The 18,717-nt window shown below is 55.9% G+C and overlaps 1 protein-coding gene across 1 annotated transcript in view; it reads left to right on the top strand.

Moving 5' to 3' along the window:
- The first annotated feature begins 1,963 nt into the window (after window positions 1-1,963).
- Window positions 1,964-18,717, top strand: part of HDLBP (high density lipoprotein binding protein) — a 32,225-nt gene continuing 15,471 nt past the window's right edge. Inside the window, exons 1-15 of the mRNA XM_023521085.1 lie at window positions 1,964-2,028; window positions 3,188-3,299; window positions 4,987-5,144; window positions 6,261-6,476; window positions 10,428-10,634; window positions 10,723-10,938; window positions 11,323-11,529; window positions 11,657-11,764; window positions 12,666-12,770; window positions 13,077-13,155; window positions 15,342-15,481; window positions 16,777-16,881; window positions 17,004-17,117; window positions 17,992-18,078; window positions 18,221-18,352. Coding sequence (XP_023376853.1) covers window positions 3,224-3,299; window positions 4,987-5,144; window positions 6,261-6,476; window positions 10,428-10,634; window positions 10,723-10,938; window positions 11,323-11,529; window positions 11,657-11,764; window positions 12,666-12,770; window positions 13,077-13,155; window positions 15,342-15,481; window positions 16,777-16,881; window positions 17,004-17,117; window positions 17,992-18,078; window positions 18,221-18,352 — 1,950 coding nt within the window. The 5' untranslated portion in view covers window positions 1,964-2,028; window positions 3,188-3,223. The remainder of the gene's footprint in view (window positions 2,029-3,187; window positions 3,300-4,986; window positions 5,145-6,260; window positions 6,477-10,427; window positions 10,635-10,722; window positions 10,939-11,322; window positions 11,530-11,656; window positions 11,765-12,665; window positions 12,771-13,076; window positions 13,156-15,341; window positions 15,482-16,776; window positions 16,882-17,003; window positions 17,118-17,991; window positions 18,079-18,220; window positions 18,353-18,717) is intronic.

Genomic DNA, 18,717 nt, shown 5'->3' with positions numbered 1-18,717 from the left:
ATCTGTTGGGTGCTTTCTGGGAAAGGAGAGCTAGAGCCAGTGGGTAGGGGTGAGTGCTAGCTATCATCAGACCTGACCCGAGCCTCAGGTGGGGCTGAGGTCTGCATTTGCACATGGGTCATCAGAGGCATGTTTGAAATGGATTCTTTAAAGATGGGGTTTTGAGACGTTTATAAGAACAACAGTAGTCTCATTTGATGATATCAGAACCTTAGATGTTAAATCTATTGCTCCATTTAATCCATTCAGCTGTGACATTTCAGATTCAAACTGCCATTTGAAATCTGGAGACTGGAGACCCAGTGTACCCTGTCAAACCAGTCTGCAGTTTTCTAGAGGTCCCTCTGTCCCTCTTCAACCGCCCAGGGGCTGTGCTCACGTGGGGCGCCAGAGGATCTGACAGGCTCACCCTCCCTTGCATGAGCTTTGGCTATGGTGCTGCCTCTTGCTTAAGCCACTCACACCGAGGGCTCAGTAGAAGGGCTATCTGGCCAGGATTTCTGAAACATGTGTGAGCAATGTCAGAGGAAGGCGGCAGGAATCGTCCCACCTCCACGTGACGCCAGGTGCAGGTGGGGATTGGCTTGTCACAGATCCATGGCTGGAGCAGACGTGGGCAGTTTCTGTACACAGGCTGTGGTGTGCCTATCACCGGGCATTAAAGACAGGCCTGCCCAGGAAAACGAGAGGACTGATCAGTGGCAGCGCAGAGGAGAGGGTTTGGACGCAGCTGTGGTCATGGGGCGAGCTTGGCTTGTTAAGGGGTAGATTTTCATGGATTTTAAGAAATGACGTTGGTGCCTGGGACACCCTGGAGTTGGAGGCTGTTCGGGTGGAAGGTCGTGGGCAGCCCCAGTAAGGTGCGTTGGAGGCTTGGGGCCTGGCTCCCCTATCAGTGTGTGGACCTGGAGCATCCCGTCCTGCTTCTGGCCTGGCTAAGTGTGGGCAGGCCAGACCCTGGGAGTCTCAGGGAGCTGTCACCTTTTACACCTGTCAGCCAGCTGTGTGGATGTGTTCCTCTGGTACCCTGATTCCATGGCAAGGTGTTTGTCCTCGCCTTGATCTTTAAAACTCTCACGTTAGAATTTTTGGAGACAATTCCGAAATGGGTAGTCGCGGCCAGTTTGCTGCACCATCTCCCCTTCGCTTGGTGCATCTATGCACCCGGTGGGACCGAGGCTCTGGCCTGGGGGTGGTAGTGTTTTTCCCGTGGAACTCAAGCCCTGCGTTGAGAGATTTTTAAAAATCCTGAAGCGCCACAGATCCCCAGCGCAGCTGGGACAGTGAGATGCTTTTAAATCTAGCGTCTTCTGATAGCCCTCCAGTTGCCATGGACTGTCTCCCTAGCTCCTGAACTGTGGGTACTGTGGGTGGGAATCTGGGGGTGTTACTCTCCAGTCAGGTAGGTTGTTCTGTTACTGTCGTCGATTCTCCCACTCTAGACCCACGCCTAGCTTATCACACCTTATCGAGTGCGTGTGGTGTGGTGTTTTGCATAAAGCGGCAGGTAGCCTACCTGGCAGCCTCAGTATCCCGAAGTCCCCTGAGGGACTTCCCTCTTATTTCACAGAGCAGTTCTTGGTCTCCCCTGGCTGCCGTGGAAGGTTCCTTCCAACCCTGCTGTCTTGTGACCTGGTTAGAATGGACCCCCAAGGTCCACACTCGATGTCACAGAACCTTAAAAGTTTTGGTACTTACGGGATCACCCCCTCAGGTCCCTGGAAAAGTCACTCTGTCAAAGTCCTAGATGGTTCAGATTTTACTCGAATACGTTTTGTTTGAAGCGAATGGCCTAGGACCGGAGCTTCCATTTTTTTCCCCAAGAAGATTGCTTAAGTATCAGTAAAGTTTAAGTAACGTTCTGACCTTTTCTAGTTGGGAGGCAGAAGGATCTGGGTTGTAGGGTACAGATAAGTAACTGTTCCCTGGTCCTTGTTCCCTCTGCCTCCCCGCCCCACACCAGCAGGAGCTGGCGGGCTGACCCAGGTGGCCTCGGGACGGACTTCCTGGCTGTTGACCGTTTTGCTGGTAAGTTTGACTGTCCTGTCCGGAGGCTTCCTGTCCCCCGGCTGTGTGTGCATTTTCTTTCGTCACGCTTCATCCTTAAGTCTCTAGTCGCTCTGGAGAGAGCGTCACTCGTGTCCACGCGTGCCCTTCAGATGTGTCATCTGCTTCCATCTATTTTTACCTTTTTCTTCTTAAATGTGAATAATGTTTGCTCAGGATTATCTGAATTTGGATTTTGCCTCTTTAATGTACAGCTTAATTTTCTTGAATTTAGAGAGGTCTTACTGAGTCGTAAAAAAACAGATGCAAAAATTCTCTCTTCTGATTAAATTACTCGGCCCCCTTATCCTTCTTTCCAAGGTGGTGCGAGCCACTCCATACGTGATTGTGTGACGAGGGGTTCTTGCTCACTGTAGCAGCCCCGGGCTCGCCCAGACTTGGGGAAGGAGCTGACACCCCCCGCCTCAGTGTGAAATGAGCCCCATTTTCCAAATGACGGGGGCTGTGGCTTCGAGGGCAGGAGGTCAGGAGGGCACTCGGTGGTGTCTGGTTCCTGCCCTGAGGAACTCTGTGGCCTGCCAGGTCCACCTCCCACACCTGGGTAACAGGAGACTGGAGAAAAACCAATCCGCATGTGTCAGAGGCACTTAATGCCCCTCCCCTGGGCAGTTCCTGCTGCTTCCTGGTACGGCTCGTTTCCACCAGCACTGTAAGGCTGTCCCCACCTCCCCAGTCACTGTCAGCAATAAGGGGCTGCTCAGTTCACGGCCCTGTGCTGTGCGATTAGCTGTCAGGTGCTAGGTTCATGAGCATCAGAAGTAACAGAGCTGATAGAGTTATCCAGATGTCGATCTGTGTCGCTAGGTCAGACGTGGTGGGTTCCAGTGGGCCCCTGGGTGGCATGCAGATTGTCCTTGCCCGGGGAATCCTGGTTCTGGTCCTCTCCGCCAGAGCCTCCATCTCCCCAGTTCCAGGGCAGCTTTTGAGGGGACAGTTGTCCAAGAACCCTCCTTTACTTGCATTCTTCTTCACTGGGTGAAAGTTGGAGTGTCACCTTACATTAGCGATTGTGAGGCAAATTGAATTCTTGTTTGAAGCTCACAGCTCATCAGTCTCGCAGATGGCTGAGAGCCAGCTGTGCCCTGACTTCCTTCTCTCTGGCCCATTCCCCCCACTCCAGTGGCTCACCGGACTGTGTGTAGGCGCCAGATCAACCATGAGCTCCGTTGCCGTTTTGACCCAAGAGAGCTTTGCTGAGCACCGAAGTGGGCTGGTTCCGCAACAGATCAGAGGTGACAGCCCCTCCATGCTCTTCTCACGGGCTCTTCAGACACCCTTCCCTCCCAGCCCTTGTCAAATATGTGGCCTTCCAAAAGCACCTTTTGACCTTGTAGATGTGGGATAGGGCCAGGGGCAAAAGCTCGTTTGCTGTGCTTTGCACTACCCTGTGTGCAGGGTGCACGTGGCCATGAGCAACGGGGGAAGCTGGGCACAGTGAGATTTAAGACGTGGACAGCTTTCTGCAAAGCCAGTGAATTTGACCATTGGCAACTAGTGGGATTCGCTGTTCAAAGCTGCTGTTCCACAGTTGGGTGGACCTGAATCTGGGCTGTGAAGCATCCCCAGAGCACTGGGCCCTGACTCGTGAGTTCTCTAAGGCAGCAGGCCAAGATCGAGGACACTAGTGTCCCAGAGGAATAGCATACAAGCCAGGAGGCCTAAAACATTGCCATTTTAACATCTCTTTAAGGTAGAAGTAAGACTGATCTTTTACTTTCTTTGTTTCCTTGAGGAGCTGGTATGTATTTACAACTGCAGGACAACTTGATTTGAATGCTCTAAAATCCTTTATATTTAGATTTGATAAGATTTTCAGGTGAAAGAGCAAATTACTGTACTCCAAATTATTCCGATATACCTAAGTTTTCTAGTAGCTGAACTTAGTATCAGTCCTTAGGTTCAATGTTATTAAGATTAAAAATTCACTGTGACACTCACTCTGGCCACGTGTCACATGCTCATTTCCAGGGCCTTGGTGACCTAGGCACTGCTGGTCACTTGTCTCTGAGTGCCTACGGGACTGGGTCTTTCTAGCTGAACCAGCAGCCCTGTGGGTCTGCATCGTCCCCCTGTCTAAATGGCCGGATGCAGGGCACTGACTGCTACTTCATCAGTGTCTGGGGTAGCACAGCCACCCGGCTACAAGTGGTGGTAAACCGAGTCAGACGACGGCAGCCCACCTGGTTCTAAGGGCCGTCCGCCTGCCCTGTGCTCAGGTCCATTCACAGTGGTTTTTTAGAGGGCCCTGCCATTGCCACACAGGGCGCTCAGCCCCAGGCACTTGGGCTGATCCAAAACACTCACACTCTTGCTTTCATGGAGCCTTGGTTATTGGGACAAAAACCTGAACGTTGAGGGCACGATGCAGGGCAGACCTGGGTAGTGATTAGGGCACTGGATCCCACAGGTGCTGCCTGCAGTGGGTGGGGGAGCTCAGACCGGAAGTCCCGACAGGAGCTCCGTTCAGTGTTGTAGAGACAGGCAGTTCTCGCAGCCGCGCCCGGCCGAACCTCTGTTTCGCTCTGCAGTTTCAGGGTGTGCCCTGTACGGGGCATTGTCGTACCTGTGCTTTTTAAATGCAGCATTAGAAGACTTCAGGGCATAAAAATCTCTGTGCAAAAACTGCCTTCAAGGGGCTCAGTCATCAGGGGAGGAGTGGGGCGCCCAGTGTCCGAGCTGACACCAGTCACAAGGGAGGCTGTGCCAAGGGCAGGGTTTGGCCCCTTGGGTCCACACACTGAACCTGAAGGTGCTTGGCCTGGTGGCCTCTTGGGGCCCTTCCCGTGACTGAACGAGGAGATGGGGGGAGCTGTTACTCGAGCAGGTAGTGTTCTTTTTTTGACCTTAAACTCTCCAAGTGCTTTTTCATCTGACGTTGAAGGCAGTGTACTTCCTCTTGATCTATGTTGGCTGGTTCAGTTGCCACTCTGAATTCAGAAGAAGAGAGTGACCCTCCGACCTACAAGGATGCCTTCCCCCCGCTGCCCGAGAAAGCACCTTGCTCGGAGAGCACGCAGGAACCTGCTGGCGCCTGGGGTAACAAGATCCGGCCCATCAAGGCTTCTGTCATCACTCAGGTAGGAGCCGGTGGTCTTCACCTGTCCCTCCGCGGGGGCGGCGTCGGCGTCTCAGGGAAGGGGGTCGGAGCCTGCAGAGAAGAGAGTGCTTTGGGATGTGACAGTTTAAGTCAGCCCCCACCCCTGGGGCAGCTCCCCAGGGCACAGCCACCTGAGGCTCCCCGCGTCCCACTGGTTTTCGGTCCTCTGCAGTCTAGTGTCTGCTCCAGCTGCCCTGGCCTTCTACGTCGCCGGCCCCCGCGGGAACCTATCTGTCTGGTCTACCTCTTGTCCCACTGTCTTGAAGCAATCTTATCCTTTTGGCTTCGGTGTCACCATTTTTCTGGCCTTCCCACCACCACTAGCCGACGTCACCCTGCCACCTGAACCTGGGGTGTTGGCAGGCTCAGCGCTTCTCTGTGAATTCATGTTGGGCCATGTGCACTGAGAGAGCCCCTTCCCTAAGCCCGAGACTCATAGCAAATGCATCCTGGGTCTTCTGCCTTCCTGGGGGCATCTGAGATGGAGCTGGCTCTCCCCAGGCTTCCTGACCTTGCTAAATGCACCATGTTCTACTTAGTGGTTCAGGCCCCAAACCGGGGGTCACTTTGCTTCCTCCTCCTTCCACCCTTTCCTGCACGGAGCAGCTGGGGGGACCCTGAACCAGCCGTGAGTGTGCCCAGCTGAAGCCCTTCCTTGGCGTCTCACCTCCCTGCAGGCGAGCTGAGGGACCTGTGCCCCGCCCCGCTCCGACTGCTCCCCGAGCTGCCTCTCTGTTAATGCCTTCACCCTGTCTCTCACCCCTCCCCGCCTCCCAGGATAGCCAGCTGCGTCTCTGATTCTTGCGGAAGGTCCCTCCACCCAGCCCCTCTCGCCGACCGCACCGCCCTGTCTGTTCCCCTCACGGCACTTGCCGTTACCTGAGGCGCCCTTGCAGTTCCTTCGCGTTGGGTCGTAGTTCGCCGCTTCACCGGGGGGCCTTTCTGTGCCCCTCTGGACTGCTCTCTGGCCTCAGAGCAGCGGTGGGGGGCGGGGACCGAGGGAATGCGCAGACTCGGCCGCTCGGCGCCGGACCCTGACACGGCTGCCCTTCCCTCTCGTATCGCTTCGCCTTCCTGCTCGCCCGGCCCTGCGCAGGTGTTCCACGTGCCCCTGGAGGAGAGGAAGTACAAGGACATGAACCAGTTTGGAGAAGGCGAACAAGCGAAGATCTGCCTCGAGATCATGCAGCGGACTGGCGCCCACCTGGAGCTGTCTCTTGCCAAAGACCAGGGCCTCTCCATCATGGTCTCCGGGAAGCTGGACGCCGTCATGAAAGCCCGCAAGGACATCGTTGCGAGACTGCAGACGCAGGTGGGTGGTCGCCGGCCACGGCCCCAGCTGCCTCCGACCCTTCCCTCGGAGGCCAGGCCATGGTCAGCCAGGCAGCAGCATTTGGGGTCTCCTGGCATTTTTGGTGGAAACCTACTGGTGCAGTAACAGAACTGGGACACCTGCCATTCGTGCTGTTCAGGCGAATGAACTGGAAGTTAAGTGTCCCGGGGTTTGAGACTCTTGAACTGAGCTTGTTCAGTGGTGTGGTAAGGACACCGGTGTCAGGCTGCCGTTCCAAGTGCAAGGCACGAGAGTCGGCACGTGGTTCATTGGTGAGCACGCAGTTCCAGGCCTCAGACTCGGGAAGTGACCGGTTCCGTAGTCCGCTGCGGGCCAGCACCGGTGCTGGCCTTTCTCGGGAAACCCCTGGACTAGTGAGTAGACCTGTGGTGCACTTCTCCCGGACAGGAGTCACGTAGAGACCAAGCATCATCAGATGTCATCTGACAGATACAGTTTCCGTGGTTTTCGTTAGAAACGGGGGTGTTTCCCACCACCTGCGGACATGCAGTCTGAAGACGGGGTCTGAGGCGGAGGGCCATGGGCCGGCTTCGCAGGGAGGAGCAGCTCCACCCCACGCCGGCCAGCTCTCACCCTCCCTCAGCCCATGGGCCTTGGGCCAGCCTCCTACCCCGCCGGCTTCAGAGAGGTCTGTCATTAAATTCAGGAAGTGGAAAGTGTGTACAAAGTGCTTCACGTTGTGGCATTCTGAGACTTTTGCTGTTATCTACTAGTTGGTGAATATTTGAATATTTTGTGATTGAGCACTGGACCGGGGAGGGGACCCTTTGAAAACATTCGTCCCCGACCGGCTTCATTCGTCCTGCCCCTCGACCCCAGTTGCTTTAAATCAAATCCCAGATGTGCATTCACCTGTAAATAATTCAGCGCGGTGCCCCTCAGTCTTCCGTTTTTTTCTGGAAGCACCGCGCTATTAGTGCACTTACTAAAATTAGTAGTAATTTCTTGATCCATCGGTATTCACTTCCGTCTGTATGCGGTCCGCTGTCATTATCAAAGGCATCTGCCCACGTGGTGTGTGCACGTCAGCGCCTGCTGCGTGTGCTCGTGGCACCTCGAGTCCTCATTCTTCGGCACTGCCCCCTCCGCCCCTTTTCCTAATGCCGTTTGGCTGTGGGACGAGCAGGTGTCCGGTTCGCTCCCACCCATCATCTCTCCTGTGACCTGGTGGTTTGGTTTAGGGGCTCGATTACTTTCTCGCTCAGCTCGTTTGTTTGGCAAGAGAACTTGTGTGAGGTGCCGTGTACTTGGTTTGGTTCCAAGATCGATCGGGGACAGAGGTCCCCTCAGCCAAATCCGTCCATCACGAAGCCTGCGGTCAGTCTTTGCTCAGGCGTTCTCACGCATCGCTTTCGGCCACCTGACCCGTCAGAGTTGTGAGTGGCGGCTTCGCAGCTGCTTGTCCTGCCTCAGTCGGTGTCCCTGTGGAGGGCTCTCTCCTCAGCTGTCGCGTGGGGAGTGCGGGTTATAACTGAGCCGTGTCCCTCTCCCCTCAGGTTTTAGACTGAATTGGTGCGCTCTCGTCTCCGCTGGTGACGTGTGCACCAGGTGCCCTCTGGGCTGACATTGCCGTGTCTCTGGCCAGTGGTTAGGGCCCTCCCGGCCGGCCCCCTGCAGCTTCCTGACAAGACTATTCCTTCATCCCCAGTCACATCCTTGTTTCTGACAGAAGTGTGGATGGACCTTAACTGTTTCCACCCATGGACCTGGGGTCAGCCATTTATCTAAGAAATCTGGACGTTTTTACCAGGAAATTCAATGAGCTCAACCTAGTACTTCTAGTTAAGGTGAAAGACCATGGGGTTTTACAGTCACTTGAAGTGGTTCTCGGTGCTTAGTTATGCTGTCATCTTGATACACGGTTAGCGTCATTTGCGTTAGTTTATTTTCAATTTTTAAAAGTTACTTAAACATTCAACGACTGCAAGCTGTATAATCAGGGACATCCAAAGACGGCTGCTTCACCCTGTCCTGTCCCACCCTCCCTGCTGGGTGACGTCCTTAGTCTTCGGTGTACCCTTCCATTGTTCGACTTTGAGAAAAGAAGCCAAAGATGCTCGCCATGAACGCTGGTCCACACCTCGTGTTTCCCTACGTATTTTTGGAGGTGTCTGCAAAAAATGACTTCCTTCGCCTTTCTAGATGGCTGCCCGACGCTCTACTTACCGAGCATCCCTGTGGTGGGCATTGGGGTGGCTTCCCGACTCTGCTCTGATGAGCTCTGTCGCAGCGAAGCCTTGTGCACGCGCTGTTTCCTGTTTCACCCAGTGTGTCTCAGCACAGGTGCCCTAGAAGCGTGAGTAGCCGAGTCACAGGGGCACATAGGTGTCATTTTGCCCTGACAGCCGGGTCCCTCCCTTGGGGCTGCGCGTACTCTCTGCGCACTGTCCTGTCATCTTTTTCTATCAAGTTCAAGTCGTCCATCTTGCTCAGTGTGTTAGGGGTCCCCTTAAAAACCCTCCGTCAGTCAAATTCTTTAAACATTTTGTTATTTTGAATCATTATTGGAAAGCTTTTTGCATTTTGGGTTGTAAGAACGTTTATTCGTATATTCTCTGGTGCTCGTTAAGGGTATTACGTTTCTGATCTGTGTGGAATTTACCATGGATTGTGCAAGGTACAGGTCCGGTTTCATCTGTTTCTATGTCTGTCCAGTCATCAGTGCCACTGATTTGAATGGATGTTAATTAACCTTTTGCTAAGAGTTGCGCTAGATCTTCTAAGGGCTGTTTTCGGCTTCCTAATGCTCACGTTCCACCTCTCTTGCTGGCTTTGTGTCTGGCTACTTCATTGTCCTTTTTTTTGCTTTTGCTTGTTGGAAAATGGGCGGCCTTTTCCTTTGCGTTTTGTGGCTGGTGTTTAGCTAAGCTGAAGCTGTTGACTCTGGATCCCACTTTCAGCTCCCTGCTCCAGGCAGCAAGGCCGCAGTGAAGCATTGGTGGTGTCCCCAAGATTCGCTTCCTGGCAATGCAGCCCTGAGCCGCTTCCTGCCCAGCCATGTGTTTGCTTCGCTGTCTCCTGCGGGGAGGCCAGGTCGTGCTGTGGGCAGGGCAGTGCACGGCCCTCGCGAGCGCTTGCCCGTTAACTGCAGCTTTGGGCCGAGGAGCATGTGTGTGTTTCGTCATGTGAAAAATAAAATAAAAATCCGCGTGTAAGTGCAGGTCAGAGATGCGTTGGTCAAGGGCCAGCTGTATGTCCCTTGGTCTCTGTTTTCTGGCAGATTGTTGTCATGAGTGGGTTTACATTTTGTGGGGGTGATCATTTGATTTTTTTCTCCATACGTCTAATAATATGAATTACATAAATGGGTTTCCGAATATTGAACAACCGGTTTGTGGAATGAGCCTCATCGCATCATAGCATAAGGGCCAGTGGTCCTGCTTTTTGCGCTAGCTGGGAAGTGCGGGCCTTTTTGATTGCCTCTGTGACACAGTTTCACATTTCTGTTGTGAATGTCGAATAGTCTACTGTGAAATTGTGCCCCGTGGGGAAAAGGGAAGCTAGCCGATCTGTGCTTTCTGCTGCACCACTGGTGGGAACCTTACCACACGGGCTCTCAGCTGTGCAGAGTTAGGAAAATGAAGCCTCCGCCTTTCTCCCAGGTTACTCTGTGACCTCAGGAAGTTGCTGGATTTCTGGCAGTTTGACATGGGATGAAGGGTTTGGATTATTTCCATTTTCTTTACTCAGATGAGTTGTTATTTTAACTGATTGTAAAGAGATGGGGAGAAGAGTTTTTATTAGACGTAGGGCTTACGTCTGGAAGAAATAGCCCAGTACTCCGGAAACAAAGACTGTCTGCCAGGTCCGTGTGTCCCTGCTTTCCTGTCATGTCTCAGGCCAGAGACGACCCTGGAAAAATCAGCTTTTTCAGACCCTGCAGACGTGTTGGTTCTCTTCCCGTTAAAGGCCTCAGCGACTGTTGCCATCCCCAAAGAACACCATCGCTTTGTGATTGGCAAAAACGGAGAGAAACTGCAAGACTTGGAACTGAAAACTGCAACCAAAATCCAGATCCCACGCCCAGATGACGCGAGTAACCAGATCAGGATCACGGGCACCAAAGAGGGCATCGAGAAGGCGCGCCACGAAGTCCTGCTCATCTCCGCCGAGCAGGTGCAGCCACCTCGGCCTTGACCCCGGGAAGCCGTGTCCTCGGCTTGGGCCTCGAGCGCCACGGTCAGCTTCGTCCTTTCCTCTCCAGGACAAACGCGCTGTGGAGAGGCTGGAGGTGGAGAAAGCGTTCCACCCCTTCATCGCTGGGCCTTACAATCGACTCGTCACTGAGATCATGCAGGAGACAGGGACACGCATCAACATCCCCCCACCCAGCGTCAACCGGACAGAAATCGTCTTCACGGGGGAGAAGGAGCAGTTGGCTCAGGCCGTGGCTCGGATCAAAAAGATTTATGAAGAAAAGGTAAGGGCGGTCCCCGTGTGCAGGAGTGGCGCGCAGGCAGGGCCCAGCCCTCCGTCCCCCTGTCCCTGGCGAGTGGGCAGAGCTCTGCTGGACGTTGTCCCCACTCTCACCCACCGCCCTGGCCTGGGGCTGGAACCGTTGGCTCCAGTAAGTGACTTCGAGGTCTGAGACTTGTTCCTTAATTTGGGGAGAGGACTTGGTGTTTTCAGCTCCTCGGACTCTGTTGTCAGTCTGGGCTGGACTTGCGTTCTCGGGGCACGCGCCTGAGGAGGAAGCCCCGCCTGGGGCCGGTCATCTCCCTCCCTCTCTTTTGGTGGCAACTTGCTGTCCCCACCTGCCCCTCCTGTGTCCCTCCCTCTCACACCCGACGGTGCTCTTTCTTAGAAAAAAAAGACTACAACCATCGCAGTGGAGGTGAAGAAATCCCAGCACAAGTACGTCATTGGGCCCAAGGGCAACTGCTTGCAGGAGATCCTGGAACGGACGGGAGTCTCCGTGGAGATCCCACCCTCCGACAGCAGCTCGGAGACGGTGATACTTCGTGGCGAGCCCGAAAAGCTGGGGCAGGCGCTGACTGAGGTCTATGCCAAGGTAGCGTTCCCCGGGAGCTCCAGCCCGGGTGAGGGGTCCAGGGCCCTGTCGGGTGGGGTGCGCCCCGGCCAGAGTCCCCGTAGCCTGCGCTCTGCAAACCCTCAGGGTCCTGTCCTGCTTTTCCTAGGCCAACAGTTTCACAGTTTCCTCCGTGTCCGCTCCTTCCTGGCTCCACCGTTTCATCATCGGCAAGAAAGGGCAGAACCTGGCCAGAGTCACGCAGCAGATGCCGAAGGTGGGGGAGCCCTGTCGGCCGCGTGGTCTGTCCTCTGTGTCTGACCTTTGTTGTGTTGATGCTGTTTGTCTTGTCAGGTGCCTTTGAAGACCGTGGCGCGTTTTTCAAAATTTGAAGTTCTAAAAAATATGTTCTTTTTTTTTTTTTAACAAGAGAGAATCCGTATAGCTAGGTTTAGTGAAAACCTTAAGGAACGTTTCATTTAGTTATCATGCATGAAAAGTCCCTAACTTGTACAGAGCAGAACTCAGTGAAATGTGGGCTTGTAGACCTTGTCTCCTCCACACCCCTGTCCTTGAGTCTTCTCGGTTTTCCGGAGGGGACAGTGGTTCCCAGTAAACTTAAACAGGATGGAAATCCAGATGTCACGGCCTTCGTGCTGTGTCCTGTTTGTTTCCCATTTATTCTTTAGTCACTTTGTTTTCCCTACGATCAAAGTCCTGGTTGACACAGATGCAGTTGCTTCATGGGGCCAGCCTCCCTCACTGCCCCGTCACGTGTTACCCCCTTACCTGACATGTTACAAAACCAGGGGCCACTGGCTTGTCTGTGGACCACCTTCAGGCAGCTTGGCTTCGGTTAAACGTGCACCCCTGTCTGTCTTTAAGCAGCCATTCCAAAAGCGAGAACGGTACAGGCAGACACAGTGTTGATCGGCTTTAAGGTAGTGGTTTCGGTGGCAGGCACAGCGTGAAGGATTTTGCAATTCCGTTTTTGGCAGATGATCAGACCCCACAGTATTTAGTACCGAAATAATGGTTGTCCCCCAGCCCCCTTTTTGTGGTGTCTGTGGACAGTCCTTCACGTGAAGCTGCCCTAGGAAGGCATCTGTCGGGTCTTGGAGGCTCGGCCGCCGTGCTGTTTTGGCTTGACTGTCCCTTTGCTTTTCCTGGTATGGTAGGTTCATATTGAGTTCACAGAGGGCGAAGACAAGATCACGCTGGAAGGCCCCACGGAGGATGTGAATGTGGCCCGGGAGCAGATTGAAGCCATGGTGAAGGACTTGGTAAGGTGCCCCTTCGAGTGTTCTGAGTGCTGGTGAAGTGTGGGGTTGTGATCATGCCGCGTGGTAGACCTCACGTCACTCACAGGGACGAAAGGGCTGTCCCGTCTCAAGTGACGGGTTCTGAGGCAGTCGGAAGCTGCCAGAGTCCCAGGGAGGCGTGGGTAGAGGGGTCCTCATTTGAAGAAGAGTCTTTCAGAGGGGCCCGAGGGCGAACCAGAAGCAGTTCCCGCAGCTGAGTGGTCGGGGAGGGTTGGCCCCCCACGGGCGCGGGAGCCCGTCCCCACGCACTCTGTGCTCCTCCCGCAGAGTAACCGGATGGACTACGTGGAGATCAACATTGACCATAAGTTCCACAGGCACCTCATTGGGAAGAGCGGAGCCAACAGTGAGTGCGGCCGGCTCAGGGCAGGCGTGAGGCTTCTGACCGGTGTCCTCACCTTCTCCTTGGGCCGTGGTGGTCTGGAGCCATTTGGCCTAGAGGGGAACGTGATCCATCTGGTCAGTCTGCCGCCTGACCCACAGGGGCTGTGGGGAAGCATCCCCGGGGATTCCGTCCTTTACAGGCCCCCAGACGCGCTGGGGCGCGGTCCACCAGCTTCCGCAGCCCTCACTGCCTGGCACCCTCATGTGGAGCTCAGGGAGGAGTCAGGAGTTTCCTGGCTCGTGCCCAAGTCAGACCCCGCAGAGAGGGGGCCTGCTGGGCAAGAAGGGACGTGTCAGGCCCCCTTCAGCGTCAGGCTGACCCGTGGGGGGTGTCGGGTATGCCAGCGAACTCTGCTGGAGCCCACGTGCGTTTCACAGCTGCTCTGCTCAGCTGACCTGCGCGGCCCCCCACACATCTCGGGGCCTGCGGGCTCTGAGTTCGAAGGAAGGTGGGGGCCAGCGTGTGCCCGCTCCTGGGTCCTCCCCTAGGTTGCGAGGCCCCCCCCGAGCAGATAGGACGCCTCTGCGAGCGCACCTCTGGCTTTGTCCTGTGCAGTCCACTTTTTTTGCGTACACGTGAGGTTGGCACTTCTCCGTTTGGCGTCAGTCTCGCATTCTGGGAGTGGATTAAACCGCTCGCACAGAGCGACTCCAGAGCTGATCGGCACACACTGCTGGAGCCACGCACGCACCCCAAACTCGCTTGTTACTGTTACACGTATGTCTTGTTTATCCACAGTGGGTTTTTTTGTTTTTGTTTTTTCCCAAATGCAGGGAAGCACAGTTCTGACATTAATTGCCTAGGATGTGTGGAACCACCTAGCGTGGCTCAGAGAGTTGTGTCTGCTCTCGTCTGGCTCAGCCTGTACCCTTCGTTTTCTCTTCTGCCACCCAGTTCTTATGTCCTTGGCCTTGTGGTCCTGCGTGGCTTGACCTGGAGCAGTGCCCCCTCACGTCCCCGAGCACCTTGGCTCCTGGCGGTCTCTGCTTTCAGCTCTTTTTGGTGGCCCTCCAAACAGTGGCCCCTTACTGCACAGTGGGCCAGGTGCTTCTCCATTTCCTGCTGCTGACACTTGGCCAGGGTGCAGCCTGGCTCTGCCACGGACACTGGGTGCTGTCCAGAGGGGACGGGAGAGGCCCTCAGCTTCACTTGTCATGCAGAGACAGCTGAGTGCTGGGTTTGGAGCTGAGCTGACCAGGGAGTCTCTTGAGGCAGCAGCACAGCCTCCGTGGGGCTCTTGGGTTGATGGGGTGCCCCGAGCTTCAGTTAATGGTTTTTAACTTTTATTGGGTTGAGTAACTTTTTGATGTGTGGTTCCCAGGCTTGTCTTCACATTAGAAATACCTGAGATCTTTTAAATGCAGCGGGTCCTCACTTACATCATAATAGGGTCTCAGAGACTGACTTTACGTGAAACGACATGTAACGAAACCAGTTGTGCCAGAGGCTGACGACGTGACCAAAGGCTATGTTCCTGCGGCACGTTTCCGGCCACCGGACATCACCCAGCTCTACATAAAGACCCCAAACGCTTCTGATGTGAAACACGAAACAAGGGTGAGGTCTGCAGACATTTAGGAAAGATGAAGGCAGACGAGGACGATGACTCTCTTCCCCCGCCGCTTCCGGTTCAGGGCTGCGGGGGCCGAGCCCCTGCCGGAGCTCGGGGTGCAAGGGGGGCCCTGCCCTGCTCAGGCCGTCCTCCCATCACTGGACAGTCTGAGCATTCAGTCACCCCCACGGGCACATCTCTGGGACATGAGAGGAACCCGCACAGATGTGGGGAGACCACACACGCCATGGACAGGGCCCCACATAGAAGTCGGGTTTTTTCGTAGCGTTATAATGAAAGGAAGTTTAAGAAAATGATGTTATTGGGGACCTGCTGTATTCTGAAGTGCCAGCCACACTCCAGGCCAATGGCCTCAGGCTCTGTGGTCTCAGCCAGTGGTCCATTAGCAGTCTCAGACTATTCCGGTGGAGAGCAGGCCCCGCTCGTGTAAAGAATGGGAGGTCTTGCCCTGGGCCTCCTCGTCCTTCTGCTTGTGGGATGGCTGGTCGGATATTTAGGGGCTTTAGACTTGTTGGTCACCGGTGCATTGCAGTTGATTCTGAGTCCCAGGTGTGTCCCCTTCCGTGTGCTTAAGTCAACAGGGTCAAGGACCAGTACAAGGTGTCTGTGCGCATCCCTCCAGACAGCGAGAAGAGCAGCCTGGTCCGCATCGAGGGCGACCCACAGGGCGTGCGGCAGGCCAAGCGGGAGCTGCTGGACCTTGCCTCCCGCATGGTACGCCCAGCAGTCCTGCTGTGGAGGCCCACCCCGCCTGTTGGGCGCCTCTGTAGAGCAGCATCTCTGTCACTGTCGCGTGCAGTCCTGGGAGTGGAAGTCACCAGGTCTTCTGCTGGGCCGCTGTGGTGCTGGCAGGCAGGGGCAGCGGAGCTCAGCCTCAGCCAGACCCTAGAGCCCCTGATGCCTGAGCACCAGCCACAGGCATCACGATAGGCTTTTCTGGATTCTTAAAACACACACCCGGGTGTCACTGGTGCATCCGAGGTGAAGAGTCACTGCTGTGAGTTATCTCAAATGGCAACGGGGGTGTGTGTGGCGGGCCTTCCTCCCCCGTCCCCCATGGTAGCACTCCCCTGAGTCACAGCAGCGAGTCTGCACCTGGGTTGCACGTGGAGCACCTTCGAATCCAAATGCGTCTAGTGCCGCGTGAGTGCACCTTGCTCAGCGTGACGTGTGCAGACTGCCAGGAAAGGCCGGGGCCGTGCGGCGCATTCTGCTGTCTCACCCTGGCCTTCTCGCTCCGTCCTGCACCAGTGCTGTTCCTGGGGTTGCAGATCAGGAGCCCACTGTACAGTCGTGACTCTCTTTCTCAGCCCTAATCCACGGCGTGGTACGGCCTCCTGTGGCTGCCCTCTGGCCGTGTCTGAGCTTACTCTGCCCCGTGTCTTGGGTTCTCATCGTGACCGTCCTGGTCCCTGGTTCTGGGGTGTCCTGTTACTACATTCTGGACCTCGATTCCTCTGTCAGTTGGAGGCCGGTCTGGTCTGGAACCTCCTGGGGCTCTTTAACATGTCTGGCGGCTGATGGTCCTCTGGGGAGGTTGAAGAACACGTGGGGTCAGTGCCCTGTGTTGAGCCGTCCTTTTTCTCAATAACGCGTACTGGACGTGTGCGGGGGGAGAGGGGTCATCCCTGCTCTGCACAGTACCAGCCGCGGGGTCTGCTTCCAGTTCCAGCCGAAATGCTGAGCCGCTCTGGGGACTGTGGCTCCTGCAGTAGCAGTTGTCAGCTAAAGCTCCTACTCTGCTCAGAAGAGTGACACACTTGCAGTGTGACACTCCCGGCCAGGGACACCCAGGGGTGCTACACAGACACACTTGGGCACCACCTCACCGGCTGTGAGGGGCATTGCCCACCTGGCTCGTGGTGCGTGATGTCACCCCCTGCGTCGTGCGTGGGGGGGCGTTGCCCACCTGGCTCGTGGTGCGTGACGTCACCCCTGCGTCGTGCGTGGGGGGGTGTTGCCCACCTGGCTCGTGGTGCGTAACGTCACCCCCTGCGTCGTGTGTTCAGGAAAACGAGCGCACCAAGGACCTGGTCATCGAGCAGAGGTTTCATCGCACCATCATCGGGCAGAAGGGCGAGCGGATCCGTGAGATCCGGGACAAGTTCCCAGAGGTACAGTTTTCCACAGGCGTGTGTGCCTCAGCCCGCACGGGTGGTCTGGTGGGCATTGGGAGCACGTGGTTATTGGAGTTCTTGCCAGCATCTGGACTTGGCCTCTCGATGATTTCTTCTAGGTTATCATCAACTTTCCAGACCCAGCACAAAAAAGTGATATTGTCCAACTGAGAGGGCCTAAGAATGAAGTTGAGAAATGCACAAAGTACATGCAGAAGATGGTGGCGGATTTGGTAGGGGACATTTTCCATTCTTTGTTGTGTGACAGTGTTGCAGACAGCGTGAGAGATGTGTACCCTCAGAACCCCTGCCTCGGGGAGCACGCTCCGGTGCCGGGTGGGTCTGCTGTCTTGGAGACTTGAGACAAAGTACCAATGCCATTTCTTAGCGGTTGAGGTTTAGATGGCAGACACTGTCCCCACTTGAGTATTCTGTGGAATTCCGGTGGGGAGGGCCCCCTTTCCCGTGCCAGCTCCCTTGTTCCCTGAGGGTCTGTCTTTCCCCTAGGGAGAGGTGTGTCCCAGGAGTCACATAGCGGTTCCTTTTCTCAAGCCTGGCACAGAGGGGGCGAGTGACGGGCAGGCTGCAGCTGGCCTCACGCACCTCACGGTTCTCACGGGGTGTGCCCTAGGCTCGCGACCGCCCGAGAGGGGACAGGGAGGGCCTCCCGGCACCGGGCTTGCGTGCACTGCCCTGCATGCCGGTGTTCCTGAGAGGCAGGTCTGTTGTGTTCTGAGCCTGGCGTCCTGGCCTCTGTCCGTCCCTAAGCAACCACCATCCCAGGTGTGGCATGGATGACTCTTTAACCTAGAGCATTGGTCGAGAGCGCCCGGCCAAACCTGATTGCTTCTGGATCGTGGACCCTGCATCTAAGATGGCAGGTTCTGTGGCTACTAAAGGGGCTTTGCCTCTTGTCAGCTCCAGCGGGCTGGGTTGGGCAGTTGTCTCACCCGTCCTGTGGCAGACAGACCCCCCCAGCCAGGAGAGAGCAGCGGACGGGGACCTGTTCAGGAGCAGAGTCCTGTCGTTTGATGCTGCCCTTGGGACAGAAGGGCCATCTCGCTCTGTGGCGTGACTGGGGACTGGTCTGTCGCTCTCGTCCCTAAGGTGGAGAACAGCTACTCGATCTCGGTTCCGATCTTCAAGCAGTTCCACAAGAACATCATCGGGAAAGGAGGCGCAAACATCAAGAAGGTGACAGCTCAGCCTGCCTCGCAGCCCTGGGCGCCCTGGGCACCCTGTGCGGGGTCTGTAGGCGGGAGCCATCCTTCCCAGCCCTGGGCGCCCCACCCCGGCCTTGCTGCTGCTCGGGGCCTCACGCTTGCCTCTGTCACAGATCCGAGAGGAAAGCAACACCAAGATCGATCTCCCAGCGGAGAACAGCAACTCTGAGACCATCGTCATCACAGGCAAGCGGGCCAACTGTGAGGCCGCCCGGAGCCGCATCCTGTCCATCCAGAAAGACCTGGTAATGGGGAGCTGCAGGGCAGGGCAGTGGCGCGCGCGCCGGGCGGGGCGGGGCCTCGCTCCACGCTGGGAGGAAGCTGCCTGCACTGGCCTGTGGTCCCAAGCAGTCGCCGTGGCCTTGGACTCGGACGTCGCGGTCCCAAAGGCCTCACCGCCGCCTCAGCTTTTGAAAACGTGAGGTGTGCGGCCGGATGAGTTTGGGCAGGAGTGTGTGTCCGTGGAGTCCCCTCCCCCACCAGGATGACAGACGTATCTGTCATCCCCCAAATTGCTTTGTACCCCCTTTTAACACCTCCGTCCCACTTGCCGCCAGCTTCCCTGCTCTCCGCAGCCAGCCCCTCAGCTGCCTCGTCTGCGTCGTGTGGA

The sequence above is a fragment of the Pteropus vampyrus genome, unplaced genomic scaffold (genome assembly GCF_000151845.1).
Source record: "Pteropus vampyrus isolate Shadow unplaced genomic scaffold, Pvam_2.0 Scaffold291, whole genome shotgun sequence".
Lineage (NCBI taxonomy): Eukaryota > Metazoa > Chordata > Mammalia > Chiroptera > Pteropodidae > Pteropus > Pteropus vampyrus.
Note: the sequence above shows the minus strand (reverse complement) of the source record. Positions and strands in the feature narration are given on the sequence as shown.